The 23,671-nt window shown below is 39.4% G+C and overlaps 1 protein-coding gene across 1 annotated transcript in view; it reads left to right on the top strand.

Moving 5' to 3' along the window:
- Positions 1 to 23,395, top strand: part of moxd1 (monooxygenase, DBH-like 1) — a 70,378-nt gene extending 46,983 nt beyond the window's left edge. Inside the window, exons 7-12 of the mRNA XM_080193295.1 lie at positions 5,057 to 5,223; positions 7,762 to 7,953; positions 11,044 to 11,103; positions 15,059 to 15,201; positions 21,774 to 21,942; positions 22,893 to 23,395. Coding sequence (XP_080049421.1) covers positions 5,057 to 5,223; positions 7,762 to 7,953; positions 11,044 to 11,103; positions 15,059 to 15,201; positions 21,774 to 21,942; positions 22,893 to 23,048 — 887 coding nt within the window. The 3' untranslated portion in view covers positions 23,049 to 23,395. The remainder of the gene's footprint in view (positions 1 to 5,056; positions 5,224 to 7,761; positions 7,954 to 11,043; positions 11,104 to 15,058; positions 15,202 to 21,773; positions 21,943 to 22,892) is intronic.
- The last annotated feature ends 276 nt before the right edge of the window (positions 23,396 to 23,671 follow it).

Below are 23,671 nucleotides of genomic sequence, written 5' to 3'. Positions count from 1 at the left end.
ACAATTTACATAGATGATTTGGAGTTAGGGACTAAGTGTAATATGTCAAAATTCGCAGATGACATTAAGGTGGGTGGCAGAGCAAAGTGTACAGAGGACACAAAGTCTACAAAGGGATATAGATGGTCTAAGTGAGTGGGCGAAGGTCTGGCAGATGGAATACAATGTTGGTAAATGTGAGGTCATCCATTTTGGTAGGAATAACAGCAAAATGGACTATTATTTAAATGGTAAAAATATTGCAGCATGCTGCTGTGCAGAGGGATCTGGGTGTCCTTGTGCAGGAATCTCAAGGAGTTGGCTTGCAGGTACAGTAGGTAATTAAGAAGGCAAATGGAATTTTGGCCTTCATTGAGGATGGAGTTTAAAAACAGCGTGGATATGTTGCAGCTGTATAAGGTGCTGGTGAGGCCACACCTGGAGTATGGTGTACAGTTTTGGTCTCTTACTTGAGAAAGGATATAGTGGCACTGAAGGGGGTGCAGAGGAGCTTCACTAGGTTGATTCCGGAGTTGAGGGGGTTGGCTTATGAGGAGAGAGTGAGTAGACTGGGGTTATACTCATTGAAATTCAGAGGAATGAGGGGAGATCTTATAGAAGTATATAAGATTATGAAGGGAATAGATAAGATAGAAGCAGGGAAGTTGTTTTCACTGGCTGGTGAAACTAGAACTAGAGGGCATAGTCTCTAAATAAGGGGAAGCAGATTTAGGACTGAGTTGAGGAGGAACTTCTTCATACAAACAGTTGTGAATCTGTGGATTGAATGTTTTTAAGGCAAGGATAGATAAATTTTCAAACAGTAAAGGAATTAAGGGTTATGGTGAGCGGATGGGTAAGTGGAGCTGAGTCCACAAAAAGTTCAGCCATGATCTTATTGAATGGCAGAGCAGACTCGAAGGGCCAGATGGCCTACTCCTGCTCCTATTTCTTATGTTCTTATAACTTAATGATGCTTCAACTCTAGACTCCATCTCTACGTGTGTGTGTGTGTGTGTGTGTGTGTGTGTGTGTGTGTGTGTGTGTGTGTGTGTGCGTGCACTTGTGTAAGGATGTGAGTGTTTTTCATTGCATTTATATTTCAAGTGTTGTATGTGAATAAACAATGGGCAGAATTTTCCCATCCTGCCCACCATGGGAATTGTAGTGGTGGGGGTGGACCATGCAAAAGATGTTTGACCTCGGGTGGGATTTTCAGTCTTGAGGTGAGCACGGCTGGAAAATCCCACCTGCTAACTTTTCTTACATTTTAAATTTACGTGAAAGCCTGTTTCATGTCTATTCCTAAAATCACAACTCAACAGGTTTAAAACACTCCTCCTCAACGCACATCTCATTGATAGAATATAATAGGGATAGGGATAGAATATAAAAGTAGGGAGGTGTTGCTGCAACTGTACAGGGTACTGGTGAGGCCGCAGCTGGAGTACTGTGTGAAGTTTTGGTCGCCGCACTTGCGGAAGGATATTTTGGCCTTGGAGGGAGTGCAGACCGGAGATGAGGGGGTTGGACTATGAAGAGAGACTAAATAGACTGGGTCTGTACTCGTTGGAGTTTAGAAGGATGAGGGGGGATCTTATAGAGATGTATAAGATAATGAAAGGGATGGATAGGGTAGAGGTAGAGAGATTCTTCCCGCTTAGAAAGGATAGCAGGACTAGAGGGCACAGCCTCAAGATAAAGGGGGGGGGGGTGCGGAGGCAGTTTAGATCGGAGTTGAGGAGGAACTTCTTCACTCAAAGGGTGGTGAATCTCTGGAATTCTCTGCCCGTTGAAATGGTGGAGGCTACCTTGCTAAATATATTTAAGTCACGGGTAGATAGGTTTTTGACAGACAAGGGAATTAAGGGTTATGGGGAAAAAGCGGGAAAGTGGAACTGATCCACTTCAGATCAGCCATGATCTTATTGAATGGCAGGGCAGGCTCAAAGGGCTAGATGGCCTACTCCTGCTACTATTTCTTATGTTTTTATTGCAGACAACAGAGAGGTGAGGAAAAAAGGGAAAGGTATCCCGTCATCTCTCTCCCGTCTGCAACACTAACTAGATTGTGAATAGAAGTCACTAACGTGTGTTAAAAACAAACTGTTTTTGGAATAAATAGGCACAAATAGTGGGTTGGTACTTTTGGTCTCTCCCTCCAGCCTTTCTGCCTCAATATGACCAGTCAATTGCGACAAACAGTGTCATCAGAATAAACTAACTTGCTGCTGACTTCAAAGGAAAAGAAAGATAGAGATTGTCCATCAAGACTTTAAATCCTCTCTGCAGAGTATTCAAGAAAAATCACTTAACAAGGCCTGGAACTATCCCCAGTTCATCAACCTGTACAATCTACCTGTAATTGATTTTTGGACATTCTTGAAGTGTTTAACCTACCTTCCCTCCTTTATATCTACTTTGTGGGTGTGTGATTCTTCTGGATATATGTGTGAATTTGAGATTTTTTTTTAAATTGGGTGTTAAAAATAATAAATACTCCTTTTCTTTGAAAACTTGCAAGAAAACCTGTCTCTTCTTAGTAGAAGGAGGCCATTCAGCCCAATGAGTCTACACCGACTCTCTAACAGAGAATCCCACCCAGGTCCTATTCCTGTAACTCTACAAATTTATCCTGCTGACTCCCCCCTAACCTCCCTAAGGAGACATTTAGCATGGCCAATCCACTTAACCTGCGCATCTTTGGACTGCACATCAGAGCAGTGAAACAGTTAAATATTCACTAAATTTACAAGAAGTTTAAAAAAGAGACAGCTGTTGCTGTCAGTCAAAGGGCAGAGAGAGAAGTGAGCCATTCCAACGCTTCTCATTTGATTGTAGCAGAGTCAACAATTTATGAGTTGATTAGGCCAAGCTATACGTGATGTTCTCAAAAATTGGACGTGCCTTTGGATACTTTTACATTGAGTAGGTAACCATCAATCATTAGGTTCTTTCAAGAATTGTTATTTAGTAACTTGAACGTTATATAATTAAAACAAATGCACAAATATTTCCAACATGATAGCTCAAATCCTGTAATCAGTACATTGATGCTGTTGACAGATTTTAAAAAGAAATTGCCTGAGTGTCAAAAATCTAGTTTGAATGTAGTTTACATCTGGGAAACATGTGTGGGTTTCATACCACTACCATTCACATGAATACAATATTTATATTACTGCAACACAGTAAATCTTTTGACAATTTCAGAAAAAGAAAACATCATTTACTGCAACTTAATATTGTTCGTATCCCGAAGCAAGATTCTATTTGCCCTTAGGATGTCTTAAATTGATGCACCGCTTTGAAAGGCAATGGAATATCCTTATTAAACTAAATTAGTTGAACAAACATTGATTAGAATCAAATTTATGATCCCTGTTGGAGTCAAAGTAGTAGATACAAAGCACTTACTCTTTGAATGCTATGTATAGCAATGCAGTATGAATTTGTAACTATTTCTAGAGACAGGAAGGGGACTGTGAAGTTTTATGCAGCTTTTTCAGTACTCCTCCGGCAAGCTTTATATTCATAGTGCATCTGAGTTCAGCAGACTGTTTGTGTTGCAAGCTGTTTTTGTTGCAGCCCCAGAAAATGGTGCTCAACAACTTGTTGCCCTTCCCATAGGAGAATGTCTTAAAACAGAAAAGAAAGAGAATATTTAGAGAGGAGAAGACAAAGTAACAGATAGACCATAAGAACTTTTTGCAATGCTTGGGTTTTAAGAGATTTCTGAAAGATGTACGTTAGTTTCAGACGACATGGACTCTAACGGTTGATGGTTCACAATTGAAGTTAGAGTGGAAGTAGGACCAGGTATAAACCATAAACAGAAAATGCTAGAAAATCTCAGCATCTGTGGAGAGAGAATAGAGCTAATGTTTCGAGTTAAGATGACCCTTCGTCAGAGTTGAACCTCTGTATCCCTGAAGTCCTGTTCTGTGCACCCCGTGTAGTACACACCGTGGAGGGTGCTGGCTGCCTGAGCACTCATCTCCAAAATCCCCCTCAGAAACTTATGTAAGCTTGTTATAAATGGTGCCAGTGTGATGTTATGCTGGTGCCCGCTGAATATTTGGTTGGGTGGAGAGGAGGGGGAGGTATTAAAATTATCTTTCTGTGGTCCGTGGCATGTTTCACGTCTTTCTGCTGGCTAGGGGCCGGGAAGATCAGAAACTCACCAGTGTGAATTGTGCTCTCTGGGTTCTGAGCACGCGCCACTATTCTTGCAGACTGAGAGTGCAGTCTCAAAATTAACCCCAGTGTCTTTCTTTTGACTACAAGGTGAACAATTAAAATCGAAGTTAAATTGCAGCCCTCTCCGATGTAATTGGGATAGGCTACCCAAAGGCTAATTATAATTGCATTCTAACTCAAATTCCCACATACTTACAATAAAGAGATATTAAATATAAAATTGTGCTGACAAACAATCTACTTACATACTCCATTAAACTTTGATTTCATTTGAATAAACTGCCTGCTGTTGCTTAACATCTTACACACTGAAATGCCTGTTCTGCTTATTTTTAAAAAAAATCTCAATGTGAGTGTTGCTAACTATTGCCTGGAGAAACTACAGATGGTAGCAGTTTGATATAACTGAGTGAGTTGCTAGGCTGTTAAGAGTCTAGAGTCACATATGGGCCAGACCAGAAAGAATGTCAGATTTCATTTGATAAAGTGCTTTTATCACAATCTACCAGCTTCATCACATTAATTCATATCTTTTTATTTTCAGAGCTTTAGTTATATATTTTAATTCAAATTCTAAAGCTGCCATGAAATTTCATTCTCTGAATTATTATTTTAGGCTTCTGGATGACTATTCTAATAACCTAACCACTACATTATCATGTATTTGTGAAACAAATAATTTAGTAACAATCCAATTTACTATTTTACACCACTTTTGTTATCATTACGACTGCATTGTGTATTAAACACATAAGAGGAAGCTTATCTAATAAAGTGTATCTGAAAAATTTCAATTTCACATCTCATTAATTGAATAAAATTAGTCTTCAAGCTTTGGTTTCTGATTTGTTCACTTAACAACTGTTTCTTTCTGTAGGATACGTAGATAGCTCTGGTTTAAAGTTGTTCTATACACCAGTGTTGAGGAAATATGATGCTGGAGTTATCGAAACCGGTGTTTGGGTTAGCCTTTACCACATGATACCACCAGACATGTCAAGATATATTTCACAAGGTCATTGCACCATGGAATGCCTGCAGGAGGTAAGCAATATATTGTCTGCCAAGAACTCCCCTTTTTTCAGAATTGTGAAGTAAAATGGAATCTGGCTTATGTTGATCTCTATAATGAGATTACTTCCATTATAATACTTGGCAAGGATAAGAGTGAATTGAGAGGCAGGGCAAATGTCCTTATTTATCATGCCAGAATGCTATTTGTGAAACAATGTTGGTACCAAATGTTTTTGCTCTGCAAAGTACTGGGTCAAGAATTTCTTGTGCTGCTATGAGTATTTCACATACCCAAATTTAATCACACGAATTAATTTAGAACTGTAATAAACTTCTTGTGGTTAGGGCAATATATTATCTTCATCTTTCTATTGCTACAAATATTTACATTTTGCTAAGTTTTACAAAATGCCGCATGATTGTGACATCTGAAACATAAATGAAGGTAACTCAAAACCATTTTTATTGATTTCTGAAAGAATCTATAATAATTTAAAATATATAGCTACAAATATCTAGCATATAATAGTAGAGTACAAAATATTTTAATGTTCTTAATTTTTATCAAAATTGCACTTTCCATGTCTAACTATATTTATTAACAATCTTGTTAAGATGACATACCCTTCCAATGCAGATTAACTTTACTTGTTTTGTCATAATTTTATAACATAAGAACTAATAAAAATATCACAATGGGAGAACTCTATTTTCCCCATCATAATGAACCACCTGAATCAGCCAAAAGCTTTTGAATAACTTTGTCTATTATTTTTCTTAGTTGAAATGTTAAATTCATAATATTAAACAAAATGAAAGTAAATCACAAAATTACAAATGTCACAATTTTATAATTAAACTTACCAAATAGGTTGGTTTATATCTTCAATTTTTTTGATATTTTCTTTGAAAGCCTCTATTATTCCCAGAAGCCTGTTATCAGTTTTCAGCTTGTTTTGTCTCAAGCCTAATCTTATCAAATGTTTTTTTTAAATACATAGACATAATTTATACTTTTCAGAGAATAATGAAATTTAATTCCCAAAGCACCACTGTAAACATAATTTCCTCTACCACTGATACACAATGGCAACAGTGTGTACCATTTATAAGATGTAATGCAGCAACCTGCCGTGATCCCAGTTCAACTACCTTCCAAGTTCATGACCTCCTCCACCTAATGGAACGAGGAAAGTTCCAATAGGAACATGACTACCTCCAAGTTCTCCTCCAAGACACAGCTCATCTTGACTTGCAACTATGCTGTGATTCCTTAATTGCATGGAATTCCTCACCAAACAACGTTGAGGGTGCATTTACACCACACAGACTGCAATGGTTTAAGAAGCTGGCTCACCGCTACCTTCTCAAGGGTAATTAAGGATAAATGTTGGACTTGCCATTGATGCCTAGATCACTTGATGTGGCAAGACAAATAGAAAAATACAGTGTAATTAATTGGAATTTGATTCACCCAATACCACAGATCAATGGGGGCTAATAACCATACATTTTGTGTGATCTCTCCTTCTGATATACAATAGTATATCCTCTAACTCACAGGAATAATGCCATTGATGACAGTTAGTGATATCACAAAAATGCAAGTGTATTGCATATACTTTCTGCCTCCTGCATTTCTCTTATACAGCACGGGAAATGAAAATAACCAGAGATAAGATACCTTGAGTATGTTCACTGAAGTATTTGCAAACTCACCCACTGTTTACCTAACCACAGCTCCACTCTTTTTGTGTGAATTCAGCAAGAGGTCAGTGGCTGTCGTTGGGAAATCCAAAGTGCAGCCCGTAGATAGAGCCAGTCACTGCCCTTCGGCTGGGGGTTCTCCTGTGGGACTGGCAGCATGACCAACAACGGCCATGGAGACACCTTCAGCAAGAGGGCAATGGTTGTCATTGTAACAGGTACAACATCAATGGACAAATTGATCCCCATGAAGCTGCAGTGGAATGCCTTCCGCCTGGGAAGACCTGAGCATTTTAATTTAATGTTGGCAAATTAATAAAAGCCTTCAATGTTTTGGTATCTTGGGTTTTCCACTGTCTCCACTGCAATGCCAGATTTCTGTCACAGCAGAGGTCCATGTACCAGTAGAAAAAAAATGACTCAATCGCTAGAATAGGAACTGATTGCCCTATTAATTACTCCAATTAGTTATATACCACTGAAAGCTACATTTGGGAGAAGTATACAGAGGTGGGAATATGTCACGCATTCCAGTAGTAGTTGAACTTTATAAATTATGGGGACTCTTGTGGGTCCTTCTTCAAAGAAATTTCTTACGAATATACTGAAATATTTTGTTACCTGTATCACAGAAGAAGGGTGGGGTTAAAAATAAAGGTTTCTTTAATACATGAATGTGACATACTGCAGATGGAAGAAATCTGAAATAAAAAGAAAATGTTAGAAACGCTCAGTAGGTCTGGCAACATCGAGAGAGAGAACCCAAGTTAGGGTTTCAAGTCAAATATGACACTTCTTTAGGACAGCTCTCTCTGATGTTGGTACTTTCCTTATAGACTGGAAATATTTTTTGTCTCACAGGCTTTGACTCAGGAAAAACCATCTGGGATCCATGTATTTGCTGTTCTTCTCCATTCACATCTTGCAGGACAAGCCCTGAGAATAAGACATTTCAGGAATGATGTAGAGCAACCTCTTCTTGCACATGATGATGAATTTGACTTTAATTTTCAAGAATTCCGCCATTTGAAAGAGGAAAGAGTTCTTCTGCCAGTATGGATTTTTAAAAAATCTTGGCTTTGTAAGCTTGGTTTGTGTAGCAAAGAGTTGAAAATTAACTGTTTTTAGATATTTATCACGAAATGAAGTAGTAATTAATGTGAATTAATATGAACTTACAAGTTAGCGGCTGTTAGAAGTTAACAGGTATTGGGTTTAGTGTTTATCTATCAAATCACACTTAAGGCATTATACAGAAAGTGTAGCCTCAAAGTTGTCAAAGTATCACTGCATGCATATCCACGAGGCAAAGATTAGTGACTGGTGGAAATATGCCGCTTTCTGATACATTCTCAAATATCTGACTACATAACATACAATGTAGCAGTGAAGCAACTGAGCCATCCATTTTCTCAATTCTTTTCAAAGCTACCATTCATTATTCACTGACCAGCAAATACTGCAAAACCAACCAGCCAAATTGAGCAATTTTTAATGATTCCTCACTCTCAGGTTATTCTATGTTCCTAATCTAACGCCAGCCTTAATTCCAAGCCGGCAATCCAGGAATAACCATGGCAAGATTTTAGGTGATTCAGAAGCCTCCTTCAGGAATGCAGCAAGGTTCCAGAGTGGAGAGATCCATTTAGCATAGCCCCCACAAATAGAGCCAGTGACTGCCCTTGCAGTGTGGACTCTCCTGCAGGGTTAGCAGCATGATCAACAGTAACCATGGAGACACCTTCAGCAAGAGGGCAGTGGCTGTCATTGGAGCAGGTACATCATCAATGGTCATGTTGATCCCTATGAAGCTGCAGTTGGATGCCTTTTGCCTGGGATTTTAATTTAATGTCGGCAAATTAATAAAAGCCTTAAATGTTTTGCATCTTGGACTTCCCACTACAATGTCAGATTTCTGTCACAGCAGAGGTCCATTTACCATTAGAAAAAAATCCATTGCCCTATTAATTACTCCAGTTAGTTACACATCACTGAAAGCTGCATTTGGGAAAAGTGTACAGAGCTGGGAAGTGTCACACACCTTCCCTTCAGTGACTATAAGACATAGGAGCAGAATTAGGCCACTTGGCCCATCGAGTCTGCTGCACCATTCAATCATTTTTCATATTTTTCTCATCCCCATTCTCCTGCCTTTTCCCCATAACCCCCGATCCCCTTATTAATCAAGAGCTTACCCATCTCTGTCTTAAAGACACTCAGCAACCTGGCTGCCACAGCATTTTGCGGCAAAGAGTTCCACAGATTCACCACTCTCTGGCTGAAGAAATTCCCCCTCATCTCTGTCTTAAAGGATTGCCCCTTTAGCCTGAGGTTGTGCCCTTTGGTTCTAGTTTTTCCTACTAGTGAGAACATCCTCTCCACGTCCACTCTATCCAGACCTTGCAGTATCATGCAAGTGTCCAAAGTTACCTGTGCAGGACTGGGAAAATGTAATCCAAATTAACAGGATAGATATAATTGACATATTTGATATTTGCACAACTTCCTCAGAAAGCACAATTTAAGTAAAATGAACTTTCCTTTTCTGCAGAAATGTATAATTCAACCTGTGAATAATTTTTTGTTTTTTGATAAATTCAAGGTAATCAGGCAGAGTCAACATGATTTTGTGAAAGGGAAATCATGTTTAACCAATTTATTGGAGCTCTTTAAAGTAGTAAGGTGCCACATGAAAGGTTATTGTGGAAAGTAAAGGCTCAAAGGGGTAATGTATTAGCATGGATGAAAGATTGGCTAATTAGCAAGAAACAGAGTAGACATAAAAGGGTCATTTTCTGATGGGCAGGAATGATGACTGGTGTTCTGCAGGGATCAATGCTGGAGTCTCAACTCTTTGCAATTTAGATAGATGATTTGGATGAAGGGATCAAAGATACGGGCTGGAATTTTACCAGCACGCCTACCCTGATTCCAGGGGCAGGTGAGACTCGGAGACCAGCATTCTCCATTGGCCTCGTGTGGGATCATGCTGGTAAAATTCCGCCTATGGTTACTACATTTGCTGATGACACAAAGATAGGTAGGAAAGGAAATTGTGAAGAGGACATGAAGCTACAAAAGGATATAGATAGGTTGGGTAGGTGGACAAATATCTGGCAAATGGACTATAATGTGGAAAAATGTGAGGCTATCTAAATGGCGAGAGATTGCAGAGCTGAGATGCAGAGGAATCTGGGTGTCCTAGTGCATGAATTACAGATAGTTAGTATCCAGGTGCAGTCAGCAATTAATGAAGTTAAGAGAATGTTATCATTTATTGCAAGGAGAATTGAATAGAATAGTAGGAAGTTTTTCTACAGTTATACAAGACATTGGTAAGACCACATTTGGAGTGCAGTGTACAGTATTGGTTTCTTTAAGGAAAAATATAAATGCATTTGAAGCAGTTGAGAGAAGATTTATTATACTAATACCTGGAATGGACAGACTATTTTATGAGGAAAAGGCTGGACAGGTTAGACTTCTGCTGGAATTTAGAGTAGTAAGAGGCAACTTGATTGAAACATACAAGATCCTGAAAGGACTTGACAGGGTGGACGTGAAGAGGATGTTTCCTATTATGGAGGATCTTGAACTATGGGCCACTGTTTCAAGATAACGGGTTGCTCATTTAAGACAGATGAGGGCCAGACTTTCCAGCCATTCACCCCAGTGGGGTATCCCGATTCTACTGATGGTGCTCTCCTGCTGCGGGCTTCCCGACAGCGAGGAGCCCATCAACCCCATTAACAATGATGAGACCAGAAGATCCCACCACTGACTTACCCACCATGAAACATGCAGCCAATTGAGTGCAAAATCTTGCCTGAGGATTTTTTTTTCCTCAGAGGCTTGTGATACTTTGGATTTCACTTTGTCAAAAGCGGATAGATTATTGAGCAGCAAAAAGGTTAAAGGTTATTGGGGTTAGGCCGGAATGTGAAGTTGAGGTTAAAATTAGAAAAGCCATGATCTTATTAATGGTGGAGCAGGCTCAAGAGACCAAGTGGCCTAATCTTAATTCATAGAATATTTTTAATTAATGTTTTCCTTAAATATATAGCTTGCTCTCATATGATTGTGAAATTGCACCCAATGTACATAATATTTAATGCTCATTTTAATGTTTGAAATGTTTTACAGGGTGATAGTTTGGTGACTGAATGTCAGTACAACACCACAACCCGCAGCAATATGACATGGGTAAGAAAAGATAAAGTTAAATAAGAATGCCATCTACTGTGTTTTGCAGAGAGTTTGTGTTATTCTGGTTGTACTAAAACACTTAAGTTGCTGATTATCAGTTTTGAGGTTTTACAAGGAAATACTCTTATCTTTCTGCATTTAAAAGCTGCCTAATCTCTGTTGGATGATGTTTAAGTCATTTTTTAAAAAATCAGCTGCCTTTGAAGTGAAGTTATTTTGGTCATGTATAGAAGATGTTATTACATTTCTTAGAATTTATTAGTAAAATGGACTTGTGACCCAAAATATATACTTCAAACATTGATTTAATGTAACTTTAAGAATCAGAGGAATTCTAACATCGGAAAGGGTGAAAAATAAAAACAGGCATCTATTTTGATCTCATACCTGGCAGGCAGATGCTAAAGAGGAAGAAAACAACAACATGCATTTTTATATCACCCTTAATGTAATAAAACATCCCAAAATGCTTCACAGAGGTGTTATAAAGCAAAGTATGACACCCAGTCAACTGAGTTGATATTGGGTCAGATGCCCAAAAGCTTGGTCAGAGAAGTAGATTTTAAAGAGTGTCTCAAAAAACTAAAACAAGTTAGAAGGTAACTGAAATAACTCCTCAGAGGCCAGTGTTCCTTCACCAGATTCCCTTTATTTACAAACTTACCTCCGCTCCTAGGAGCTCTTCAGGTACAAAGTCAGAATCCAGAATGCTAATAAATCCGACAGTCATTATGAAGAAGTTTCACAACACCACGTTAAAGTCCAACATGTTTATTTGGAATCATGAGCTTTCAGAGCGCTGTTCCTTCATCACCTGATGCTCCAAAAGCTTGTGATTCCAAATAAACCTGTCGGATTTTAACCAGGTGTTGGGAGACTTTTTGCTGTGCCCACCCCAGTCCAAAGTCGGCATCTCCACATCATGACTCCACATTCTATATACAGGTGAGACCCCCTGATCAGGCAGGCAATCAGGGAGCTCACTCCAAGAGACCCACCTCATGGGCCTCCTTGAGGTCATTACAGTAACATACCCTCCAGTTTTTTCAATGAAAATCAGACATAACTTCCATGACCACACATACAATTAGACGTGGAATTCTGGAAGTTACTGTCCCTTTCCTCCAAGAACCTGCTGAAAGCAGCATCTTGCCACCTGTCAAATACATTGAAAGATACAAAGTTACTTTCTACCTAACAATTCCAGAAAAAGGTAGAACTTGCCCATTCCAGTCTTTTTGTAATGCACCAAGTCTTTAATACTGTTTGTCACTGTCACTTTTATTTTCATAAATGTCACTGTTTCAGAGCTTGATTATTGTTGGACATACAGTAAATGTAAACAAAACACTTGTTTTACTTATATTTCTATCTCATCTCTTTTCCTTAATCCCATGTTTCTTTCCCTCCATTTATTTTGCTTTCTGTACCTGACTTGGCATTAAATTCAGTATTTTCATTGACACTTTGAGTCAGACTCTGCGCTGCTTATTAACAACACTTGTGGAAATGGTACCTGTTCACGCAGGTTCTCAATGTCCTGTAGAGGGCAGAGTACTGTTTATATAGCTGACAGCAAATCCAGTACAAAAGCCTAAAGGAAGTCTGTGTGCAAGTATAACAAGCAGTTTGTACCATTTGTTCAGCATGAACTGCAAAATCTTTCTGCTAATTGTCAACATTGTTTGCGTCTCCTGGCAGACCTTAGAAACAAAAAGATCGCTATTTGAGATCAGCATGCATATCTATCTATCACATCTGGGAAAATAGCTGAGATGCAACAATGATCCACAAACCGTACTAATTGAAAAATACTTGTATTTGAATTTTTTGCACTGTGGACATCTATTTGATTCATGAGATCTGTAAACATCTAGCTGTGCAATTTGTGCATTCATTTTGCAGATACTTAAATCTATAATGTAAATGGCAGCACCTATATATTAAGATACACAAATGTAATGGATTTATTAGTTCTCTTTTTTGGATTTAAATGTACCTGGATTAGCAGCCTAACATGTTTCCAATCTTAGTTTTACATTTTTCCTTGAAGTGCTTTGGTATATCCATAGCATTATCATTGCACCCCCTTGTGGAACTGGCTGAATATGAGCAAGTGCTGTAAATAATTACAACCCATTTCACAAAATATTAAGATGAGGGAAGGCTGTTAAAATTGAAAGAATCCTCCTCCCATATCACCAACTTCTCTTGCTCAATTAGCTTTTTTTCCACCGCCTTTCCTGTCCTGAAGGTGCTGATTCATTGCAGTGGTACAGTTAGAAAACAGTCTCATGTCTTGCCTAACTGCAAATGCTACTAGGTTATTTTATGAGGGTGAGTAGCACACTCAGCTGCATCTGATAACAATACATATACACTTACTTAATACATAGACACATACGTAGAAAATAGAAGCAGGAGTAGGCCATTTGGCCCTTCAAGCCTGCTCCTCCATTCATTATGATCATCAACGTCAAAACCCTGATCTCACCTTCTCTCCATATCCCTTGATCCTTTTAGTCCTAAGAGTTATATCTAATTCCTTCCTGAAATCACTCAACATTTTGGCCTCAACTACATTCTGTGATAGTGAATTCCACACATTCACCACTCTCTGGGTGAAGAAATTTCTCCTCACCTCAGTTCTAAAAGGTTTACCCTTTATCCTCAAACTATGACCCCTAGTCGGCGCAACATCGAGGGCCAAAGGGCCTGTACTGCGCTGAAAAGTTCTATGTTTTAGTCTAGATTCCCCTACCATTGGGGGCATTCTTTCTGAATCTACCCTGTCTAACCCCAATTAGAATTTTATAAGTTTCTACGAGATCCACTCTCACTCTTCTAAACTCCAGTGAATACAATCCTAACTGACTTACGTCTCTCCTCATGATAGATCTGCAATCCCAAGGATTTTGAGACCATTGGTACATTCATACTGACATTCTAACTCAGCACAAATGCTGAGCAAAATATGGGACCTTTTATTTAACAATGTAATTGTTTCAGAAAACTGTTTTGTCGGTCTTTAACAGGCTCGTATTTTTGCTCCCAAGTTGGGTGCATAGAGATGGGAGAATTTCACCCACTGGTCAGATTTTCATTGGAGAGTGGGAGGGATTGGATTGGAAGTCAGGTCAGCCACCCTGAGTGCAGAAGATGCTGCCTGGTGTGGAGGCAGGCTGAGCAGAAGGCTTTCTTCTCTGTGCCCTGGCACTGAGTTGAAATAAAAACATTCCTCCAGCCCTCACCCACCTCACTCATCCCCTCTGTCCCATCCTTGCCAACATACGCCTCCTCATGTCCTTGTGCTAACCCATATTCCGCTATCCACCTCCTATGGTCCCTCATCTCCCACACGCCTTACATGACAATGGCCCTTTCTAGCCTAGGTGACAACTCATGCCCCCCACCCACCACTCTTTGCCCTTACCCCACCATGTCAACTCACCAAATACCCTTGGATGTTTGCTGCCACCTTGACAGTTCCAATGAGTATACAAAATGTGTGTAACCATGTTCACTTTTAACAAACCCTTACTGTGCCTAACCTCTCCCTTAGGTGTCCCGGGACCATATCCAAAGGCGTATCTTACCTCTCCAAAGGGGATTCCTTGCTATCCAAATAAATCCACCAAGCTCAAACTTCCTCTTACCTGATCTAATCTGCACACTCCAGGTTTCACACTCCTGGACTACCAAAAGTCCCACTTCAGTGGTTGCAGCTGGTTGCCTCTGTAAACCACATATGTGTGAACCCTGGCCTGACTCCACTCCTGCTTTGTTCACTGTTATAGATTGGTAAGGTGTAAAATGTTGTAATGTTTTAGAGTGATACATGTTGAATCTTATGGATGTTCTGCTGTATGAGCTAAACAATGGTATAAATACCTGTTCCAGGCACTCAAAAATGAAACAGCGTTAAACTAGAAGTTTTCTTGTTCTTTTGCAGGGTGGGCTGAGTACAAGAGATGAAATGTGTTTGTCATATCTACTATACTACCCAAAAATAGATCTTTCTAGATGCGAGAGTCTTCCTGAAATAGCCCCACAGTTGGGATTCATTGGAGTGAAAGAAATTTATCAACCAGTCATGTAAATATATTTCTTCTCATTCCCTATTTATGCATAAAGCTACATCAAGAATAATGGCAAGTTATAGCAAACCTTTTCAAAACCATTTTCATGTCAGGTAAATAACAGAAAGCATTCCAGTCAATAGACTGGAAGAATATACGTGTAGCAAAATGAAAAATAGTTACAAAAGACTTAGAGAGGAAGAGACTGCCTGACAAACTTCCTTGACTTTGTGGATTTAAGTTCCTCAAATATGGTTTATTTGGACTTACAGAAAGCTGTGATAAAATTACATGAGATTCCTAACTGAAGTAAAATCCATAGAACATAGCACTCGACAACTTCTAGCTGAAAGATGTCAGACAGAGATTGTAAGAGATGTTTCAGATTAGGAGGAGATACTCAGTACAGTCCAGCTGTCAGTTTTGTTGCTACTAAGTACAGGTATACATTTTGCATAATTGAAACTTAATGTAAGCTTGTCATGTTTACAAATGGCACATAAGCAAGGCAAACATAAGTGGAGACAAAAATGCAATTAAACCTTTTCAGAAGTGTTTAAATCAGTTAAACGGGCAAATTGTACAATAAATTTATCGTGCATCAATGTATCGGGAGAAAGAAAATGTAAAGACTGACCTGGAAGCAGATTCGTTACGAGTTGCAAAATGACATCACTGGCAGATCATAGAGGGATGTAAAAGGAGAAACAGATTTTGTGGCGTCATTTTAGCAATGAGGGCAGCACAAATAACTCTTTTCCACCATGATCTCTCCCCGCCGGCCCCCCCAGCACCACTTCATTTGTGGCAGTATTGTCATAGGAAGGGGACAGGGGTGGGGTGTATCCTGGTAGGTGACAGAGTATCCATTGTAATATCCCATTGTAAGCTGCATTGGTGAAAATACCTGACCAAGCAGATGCAAAGTCTTGCAATATCAGCTGCAAAAGAAACTGGCATTAGTGAGCCTTAGTTACCTTAACCAAAGTAATTTATACATGAGTGCTTTTTCTTCACAGATAATATGAACTTTTGGTAAATATTCTGAGTATATCTTTTGAGAGACAAGTTGCAAAATAAATAAACAGCATCTACCCCTTTCTTGAAAGGCCCTTTGATTCAACCAAAGCTGTTTGTCTCATTCGCAGTTGTGGATTGGAACAAAACCCATCCACACGAGCCAGGATTTCTTGACCCCATCTTGTCAGGACCCACTGTGGGAGATTCAGTTGCCTGGCCAAAAGCCCACTTACTTCTGGCGGGCTGGAAACTTCCATCCAGAGCATTTTACAAATGGTAGAAAAAGCACAATGCATGTTGATGGGAAAAGTTCTGGCACAGGGAAGAGATCAGGGGAGGAGGTCAGGAGATGAGACATGTTTGGTGTGCTCAAACACTGTGGGCAGTATTCTCCCATTTTGAGACTAAGTACTGTGGCGGATGCAGAAAATTGGGATGGTTCCCACTGAGGCATCCAGCAGGAAAATATGCAAAATCTTCCAGCCCCAACCCATCCATTACTCACCTGAGTGTTTAAGTTATATTCAATGGGGGCACATGCCTGGATGGCACGGAATGCACCATTATGCCTGTGCACCGCATTTGAAAAGATGTTCAACAACACTGATCATTGAAGAAAGAAGCTGGACCTCCTAGAGATGAAGATACATCTCCTAGAGCCTCTTAAACCAGAAAGTGGAACTCCTGAGAACAAAGATGGATCTCCTGCAGCATTCTGAGGCTGGAAGGTGGACCCTGTCTAGGATACTGAATTGGGAAAGTCCATCTGCAGATGCTCCCCCGACCCACTGGTGTACCAGGGTTCAGGGCGGTGGGCGGCTTCCAATCTGAACTCCTGAGGCTGCCCCAAGCATTGTTCAGATGAGTCCCAACATCTGCACACCAAACTATTCTGATAGTGTTTCACACCAACATGATTTTCCACTGGTACCACAGACGGGATGCTAATGAGGTTCATACCAGCCTCAAGCGGGTTTTCCAAACTGCCATGGCAGTTACCAGTGGTAATCCTGTTGTAAATTCATGCTGGCACGAAACCAATTTCTGGGTTTCTCACCAGATTCTCCCACTGTGCTCACCACCTAAACAGGTTGGCAAGGGCTTGGAAGAATTCTGGCTTATATCACCAAATATGGTCTGCTAAGAGGCCAATGAAGCACACAAGCACATACAAGCAATAGCAGAAGTCAACAGTACAGCAAGCCTTCACTTTAACTTCAAGTGAAACATTGATTCCCATAGGAATGTTAAAACAGTAGTTAGACTCTGAAGGTCCTTCCTTGGCAGAGAAAAAAAAATTAAAATATAGTCTCCAAGTTGCAATATTTTACATTTATAAATGTAATACCTTTTATATTTTCAAACTCATTTTATTTGTAATTTCCTAGTTACGGTTCCCCCGCTCACCGTCAACCCTGCTTTCCAAACCTCCCACTGCAGATCCTCCTGCCCCAGCCTCCAAGTTTGTGGCCTCTCCCCACCTCTCTGTGCTGTGGCTGCTACTTACTCCCCCACTCAGAGTCATGGCTTCTCCCTCTCTGCTGATTCAACTTCCTGCCGCTTATTCCTCCTGAACTTGCAGTTTTGTCAAGATCCAGATCCACTTTGAAGCTAAACCTCTGATATTGTGGAAGTGAGAGTCTCAATGGTGTAGAGGGACTGAGCTGGAGCTGCTACAATCCACATTTGTTTTTAAATGTTCTTGCTGCCTTGTTTTGACCAAAGGCTTGGATGAAGTGCAGTTTTGACCGTTATTTTGGACAATTGTGGCAATTATCCAGCTGTCCAAGTGGGACCCACACTTTTACAACATTGGCGCCCTGGCTTCAAATCAGATCTGCTTCTTCAGCAGGAGCGTCTAATTGGTCTAAAATTGGAAATTGGCGAGAGGTTTAGGGAAGGAAAGAAGTCACAAGTCAGAAGTCGGGAAGTGGCTGCTCCAAAATAGTGACAATTGGGAAACAACCTTAAAATAAATCTCAACACTCAACTAGATAATAGGCCCCATTAACTTACCAATATTACAGCAAAACATTAAAGGGGACAACATTAAACAAAGACTAGCTGTGTATGTTAAGATGTTGTCTACGCTGAAACAGCAGACAGACTTTAAAGAATGTGGTCTTCTAATTGTTGTGAATATTTAGTTCGTGTGTTTTAGAATATAATTTTTAGTTTTAGGAATAAATGTGTAAAAGATATTGTTATCAATGCAATTAAAGCCAGTTTGGAGCCTGTTCCTGTACCATGTTGCATTAAGAGATTAATAGTGAGAAAGATAATTAAAACATTAAGACTTCAGTGAAAGCCTCATGAAATTTCAGATCCAAATATGACACCTGTTTGCTTAAGTAAGTCAGAAAAGAAAACTGTGTAACAGCATAGGGGCTTACTCAGCTGAGGAGCCATAGATGTGATAACTTCAGTGCTTGCGACAAAGGCAGTCTTGAAAGATGTTTTGGTTTTGAGACTTAGAGCTAATATATTTAAAAGCATTCAGTAAAACCTTGAAGTTTGTTAATCCCATTTTTACTTCTTCAGAAAAAAAATTGTGAATGAGGGATAATTAACTCAAAGGTCAGTTTAAGGACAGCCAGAGCAGTCTATGCTGTCATGCAGAGTAAAACACTAACTTTATCTTTGACCAAGTAGAAGGTGAAGCTTCATCTCAGTTTAAATCTTGAGACAGCATAGAAGCTGGGAGATTACCTAGAAGTATTGGAAAAGTGACCAGAACAAGGCACTGAGGCAGCCAGAGTCAAGAGATGGGAAATTAAGGTTTTCCCTGAGAATAGCTGGAGCTGAGCAAACTTTTCCAGAGGACTGTGAGATACTGATGGTTGGTCCCTATCGAAGTAAATAACTTAAGATTTATGTGTTTTGTAAGAGAATTCTCGGAGAAGAACTCAAGCACCTAATGTACATAGTTACAAACTGTATTATTAAAAGTGTGTGTTTTATTGAATGTTTTTATATCCAGTGGAGTTTGTTTTACTAAAAAAAAGTCAAATTTTGTGGCAGTCATTGTGAATTGCAAAATAAAGGTGGTTCACTGCTAGCTACCAGGCAGAATGCTGGTGGAAGCTTGTTGACAAGCAAGACATGCAGTGATTTATGGACACTGGAAGATTCATCCTGGTGAGGATGTGAGAAGGAATCACTGGAGTGGGTTTTGCTGTTGGAAGTCAGTTCAGGGCTTCTTAGAAGGCTGATGGAAATGCCTTTTATTACTCAGCAGTACTATGAATAGAATAAATAAATACATTTTTGGCTCAAGTTCATGATTAGTTTGCAGATTTTTTTGAGACCATGTCAGCTTTTTCTAGTTTGAGGCTGGCAACGTAAATTATGGGGTACATTTTTCGGCCCTAACGGGCAGAGGCAGGAATTCTGTGCTGTGGGAAATCTTATAGAGACATATAAGATAATCAAGGAGATAGATAGGGTAGAGAGATTCTTCCTGCTTAGGAAGGATAGCAGGACTAGAGGGCACAGCCTCAAAATAAGGGGGGGGGGGGGGGGCAGGTGCAGTTTAGATCGGAGTTGAGGAGGAACTTCTTCAAAGGGTGGTGAATCTCTGGAATTCTCTGCCTGTTGAAGTGGTGGAGGCTACCTTGCTGAATATATTTAAGTCACAGGTAGATAGGTTTCTGATAGACAAGGAAATTAAGGGTTATGGGGAGAAGGCAGGAACATGGAACTGATTTACTTCAGATCAGCCATGATCTTATTGAATGGCAGGGCAGGCTCGAGGGGCTAGATGACCTACTCCTGCTCCTATTTCTTATGTTCTTATGGTCCTGTTTCCAATTGTATGCACTTGGATCATTTTTCCCCAGAGGCAGAAAGGGAAGGGCAGGGCTCCTGCCTGCAAGTTAATGGCTTAAGACCTATTTGTTAGATGCCAAATAGAAATTTCTAGAACCCTGGAGGGATTGGAGGAAAGAGTAGCTGTCTGGAAGTGACCTCCCAGTGAGGAAACCTCCCTATCAGCCAGGCTCCAGCTGCAGCCATTCACCAGCCAGTGGAGAGGATTGCCCACCACAATGGTGACCCAGCTGCTGAATCTTATTGTTTATCTTAAAATTTTGGAGAGAAGTCATCTCTATCTTGGGGCACACTCATTTATCTTGAAAAGGCAGATTGTGCTCCATCCTAGCTAGAGAACTACCTTTCCAATTGTCTTCAATTGGATGGTGAGCTTGCCATCTGGCCACTAATCTGCCAATTCAGACAAAATCACAGTGAGTGACTGATCCCCACACAATGAGGCTTCTGACCCTTATTTGACTCTGAAGAAGCCTGCTGTGAAAATCCTGCCCCATATTTTAGAGGCAAAATATCTGGAATTAAGATATTACTCATGACTATGAAATCATTGTCGGAAAAACCCATCTGGTTCACTAATGTCCATTAGGGAAGGAAATCTACCGTCCTTACCTAGTCTGACCTACATGTGACTCCAGAGCCACAACTCTGTGATTGACTCTCAAGAGCCCTCTGAAATGGCCTAGCAAACCACTCACTTCAAGAGCAATGAGGGATAGGCAATGACTGCTGACCAGCCAGCGATGTGCAGATACCACCAATGAATAAAAAAAAAACCTGAATGGAAACGCAGTCCTTGAAAGCTTAAATCTTTCAAAAGCTGTTAGCATTCTAGGTAAAAGTCAAACTCTTCATGCAGGACATAAAAATATATTTAAAACTGTGGAGAGAATTTTAAATAAACACAAACTAGTAATGAGGACATGGAAAGTACAAGTTGTAAAATCTTGTCAATTGCTGGAGGAAGGGAAACTGGGTGGCAAAATGATGAATCTAGATTTCAACAATACAGTAGCAAATACCACACAAGGCCTTCCAACAATAGCCTAGTGGTTATGTAACAGAACAGTAATGCAAGACCTGGAGGCACAAGTTGAAATCCTTTTATGGCAGATCAAGGATTTATACTGAATTAATTAATGTAATAAAAAGTGTGAATCGGCAATAATCATGAAACTGTCAGCTTGTTGCTTAAAAAAAAATGCATCAGGTTCACCAGTGTCCTTTTGGATAGGGAATCTGTTGTCTTTATTCATTTTGGTCTATATGTCAGTCCAAGCTTACAGCAATGTGGCTGCCTCTTAACTATCCTCTGAAACAATCTAGCAAGCCACTCAGTTACAGAGGGATGGCAACAAATCCTGGCCCTGGAATGAATAAAGAACAACTGCAAAATGGGTTTTATTTTTATGAGATGGCAAAATCCTGATGCTATGTACAGGCTAAGATAATTATGATCATCTTTGATGATTCACTAGTTTTTGACAACAGTTTTACAATTCAACTTTAATATTTACAAGTATGAACAAATTTTTTCCACTGAAATGGTTGTTATTATAATAATTTCACGCTAATCAAGCAGTTTACCTACTGAAGATAATTTATATAGGGAATTAATAAACAGGATCAGATTCTGCAATGGAAACAGTTATCCAATTGCTTCACAGTAAGTCTGTAATGAGATAGAATAGAAAACTTGTGTTTCTCAAATTACCTTCAAATATGTTTTTCTGAATCAAGGACATGGCCATTTATCATCAAAAGCCCCAAGAAGTACAAGGATCTTTCCTTCACTGAAGCCATGAATAAATTTAAATGGTCCAAGAAGAAAGGAAGAGACTTTAACAAACTTGTACATGGGATTGAAATGAATATTAGGTGTGCCAAACACGATCAGAGGGAATGGCAGGTGAGTATGGTTTACTCATCTTAATCTTCAGATTGCATACATTTTGTTCTGCACTACATCTAAATATGTTTCCTGGTACTTGAGTGGGTGGCTGTGGGAGTTTGCACATTCTCCCCATGCTTGCGTGGGTTTTCTCCAGGTGCTCCGGTTTCCTCCCACACCCCAAAAACATGCTTTTAGGCTGATTGGTGTTAACAAATTGTCCCTAAATTAGACCTCCCCTAATCTGGCATAAAGAAAAGTAATAGGTAGAAGGTGGTAGATGAGGCACTCACTGAATGTTAAAATGGCAGCGTGGGCTTGTTGGGCTGAAGGGCCTGTTTCCTGTGCTGTGTTGTTCTTTGTTGTTTGTTTATAATCCAGGAAATTGCTCAGAAACAAGTTGAATATTCAAAACCATCAATGTGTTGAACACTTAATTATTTACTGCAATATCTTTGATATAGACCCATATACCCTCTCATCTGAAAGAGGAAAGCATAATGGTAGGCAGAGACAGAAAATTTGAGTTGCTGTTTGTATAGATTGCACTTTGATGTAATTCTAACTATAATGCTATTTCCCTGCAGTTATTCCATAATCTTGCTTTGATATAACTGTGCTTGTGAATTAATTCAGTATATTCTCTCAATACAAGAGTAACAGCATCACAGCAATGGTCACTCTTGACTAAAGGATATAATCATCCACATCCAGAGAACTGTCACTCATACAAACCTAAACTTCTAACATTCTTCAATAAGGGCATCTGGACTGCAACTAATTGAAGTAATTCTGTTTAAACATGGCATCATTATCAAACACCAACGAGTCACCAGATGCTAGCTATCTTTGTAGCATCTATGTGAACCACATAGCTATACCTGCATCATTTTTTATGCTCCAGATATTAAGACCTATGTAGAACATTAAATATTTAGAGATTTGAAAAGGTCCTCTTTTTAATACAGGTACATGGCATACCAATATTACCACCATCAATACAGCCTTGGGAACCAAAATCTGAAATGGAGCCAGTCACCTGTCAAACAACTTGGCAGTACTCCGACCCACTCTGTGTATTTTTGTCATTAATCTTATATGTTATTCTTGCTGCAGGAATATAATTTGTTTATATAAACTTGTGTACTATACATTTTCATGTTTAAGCTATCTTTTCATGCTGAAATTGAATTTGCACTGCCATCTTTGCAAGATAATCCTTTTAATAAAAAAAATACAATTTATTAAAAGCTTTTTTTTTCTGCATAATCATTTCAGTGTAACTCTTAAGACCCATAAACATTGCCATAGTTTGTTCTGATAGAAGAAAGTGTAGTCGCTTAGGAAACAAAAGTCCTGTTAGATGTTCTCAATCATGGGATTTTTACTCCTGGAAAGAATGACATCAGTGTGACCATCTTGTGTTTCACAGCTGTATTTCCAACTTTTCTTGATAAACAAAATTAAATCCATGTTTATGAGTCGGAATTTCCTGGAATTTCTTTCTAACAGTGCAGTTAACAAGGTTGCGAACAGCAAAAAATTATCCCTGGATGCATGAGGTTCACCTGATGCACAACATGGAAGAAGGGAGTAGTTTATATTACAATGAAAATTAAAAACATTTTTGGACCTCACCAAGTCCAATTTAGTCTCTCCACTGTAACTGATGTTGAAAACAACCAGTGGACAAAGATGTTCAATTTTTGTCACCAAATTACTTAGCTTTTACAAGTTCCATCATCAA

Source organism: Carcharhinus amblyrhynchos, chromosome 7, assembly GCF_965287045.1.
Source record: "Carcharhinus amblyrhynchos chromosome 7, sCarAmb.v2.hapA, whole genome shotgun sequence".
In the NCBI taxonomy this organism is placed as follows: domain Eukaryota; kingdom Metazoa; phylum Chordata; class Chondrichthyes; order Carcharhiniformes; family Carcharhinidae; genus Carcharhinus; species Carcharhinus amblyrhynchos.
This window is presented reverse-complemented; position numbering and strand designations above follow the sequence as displayed.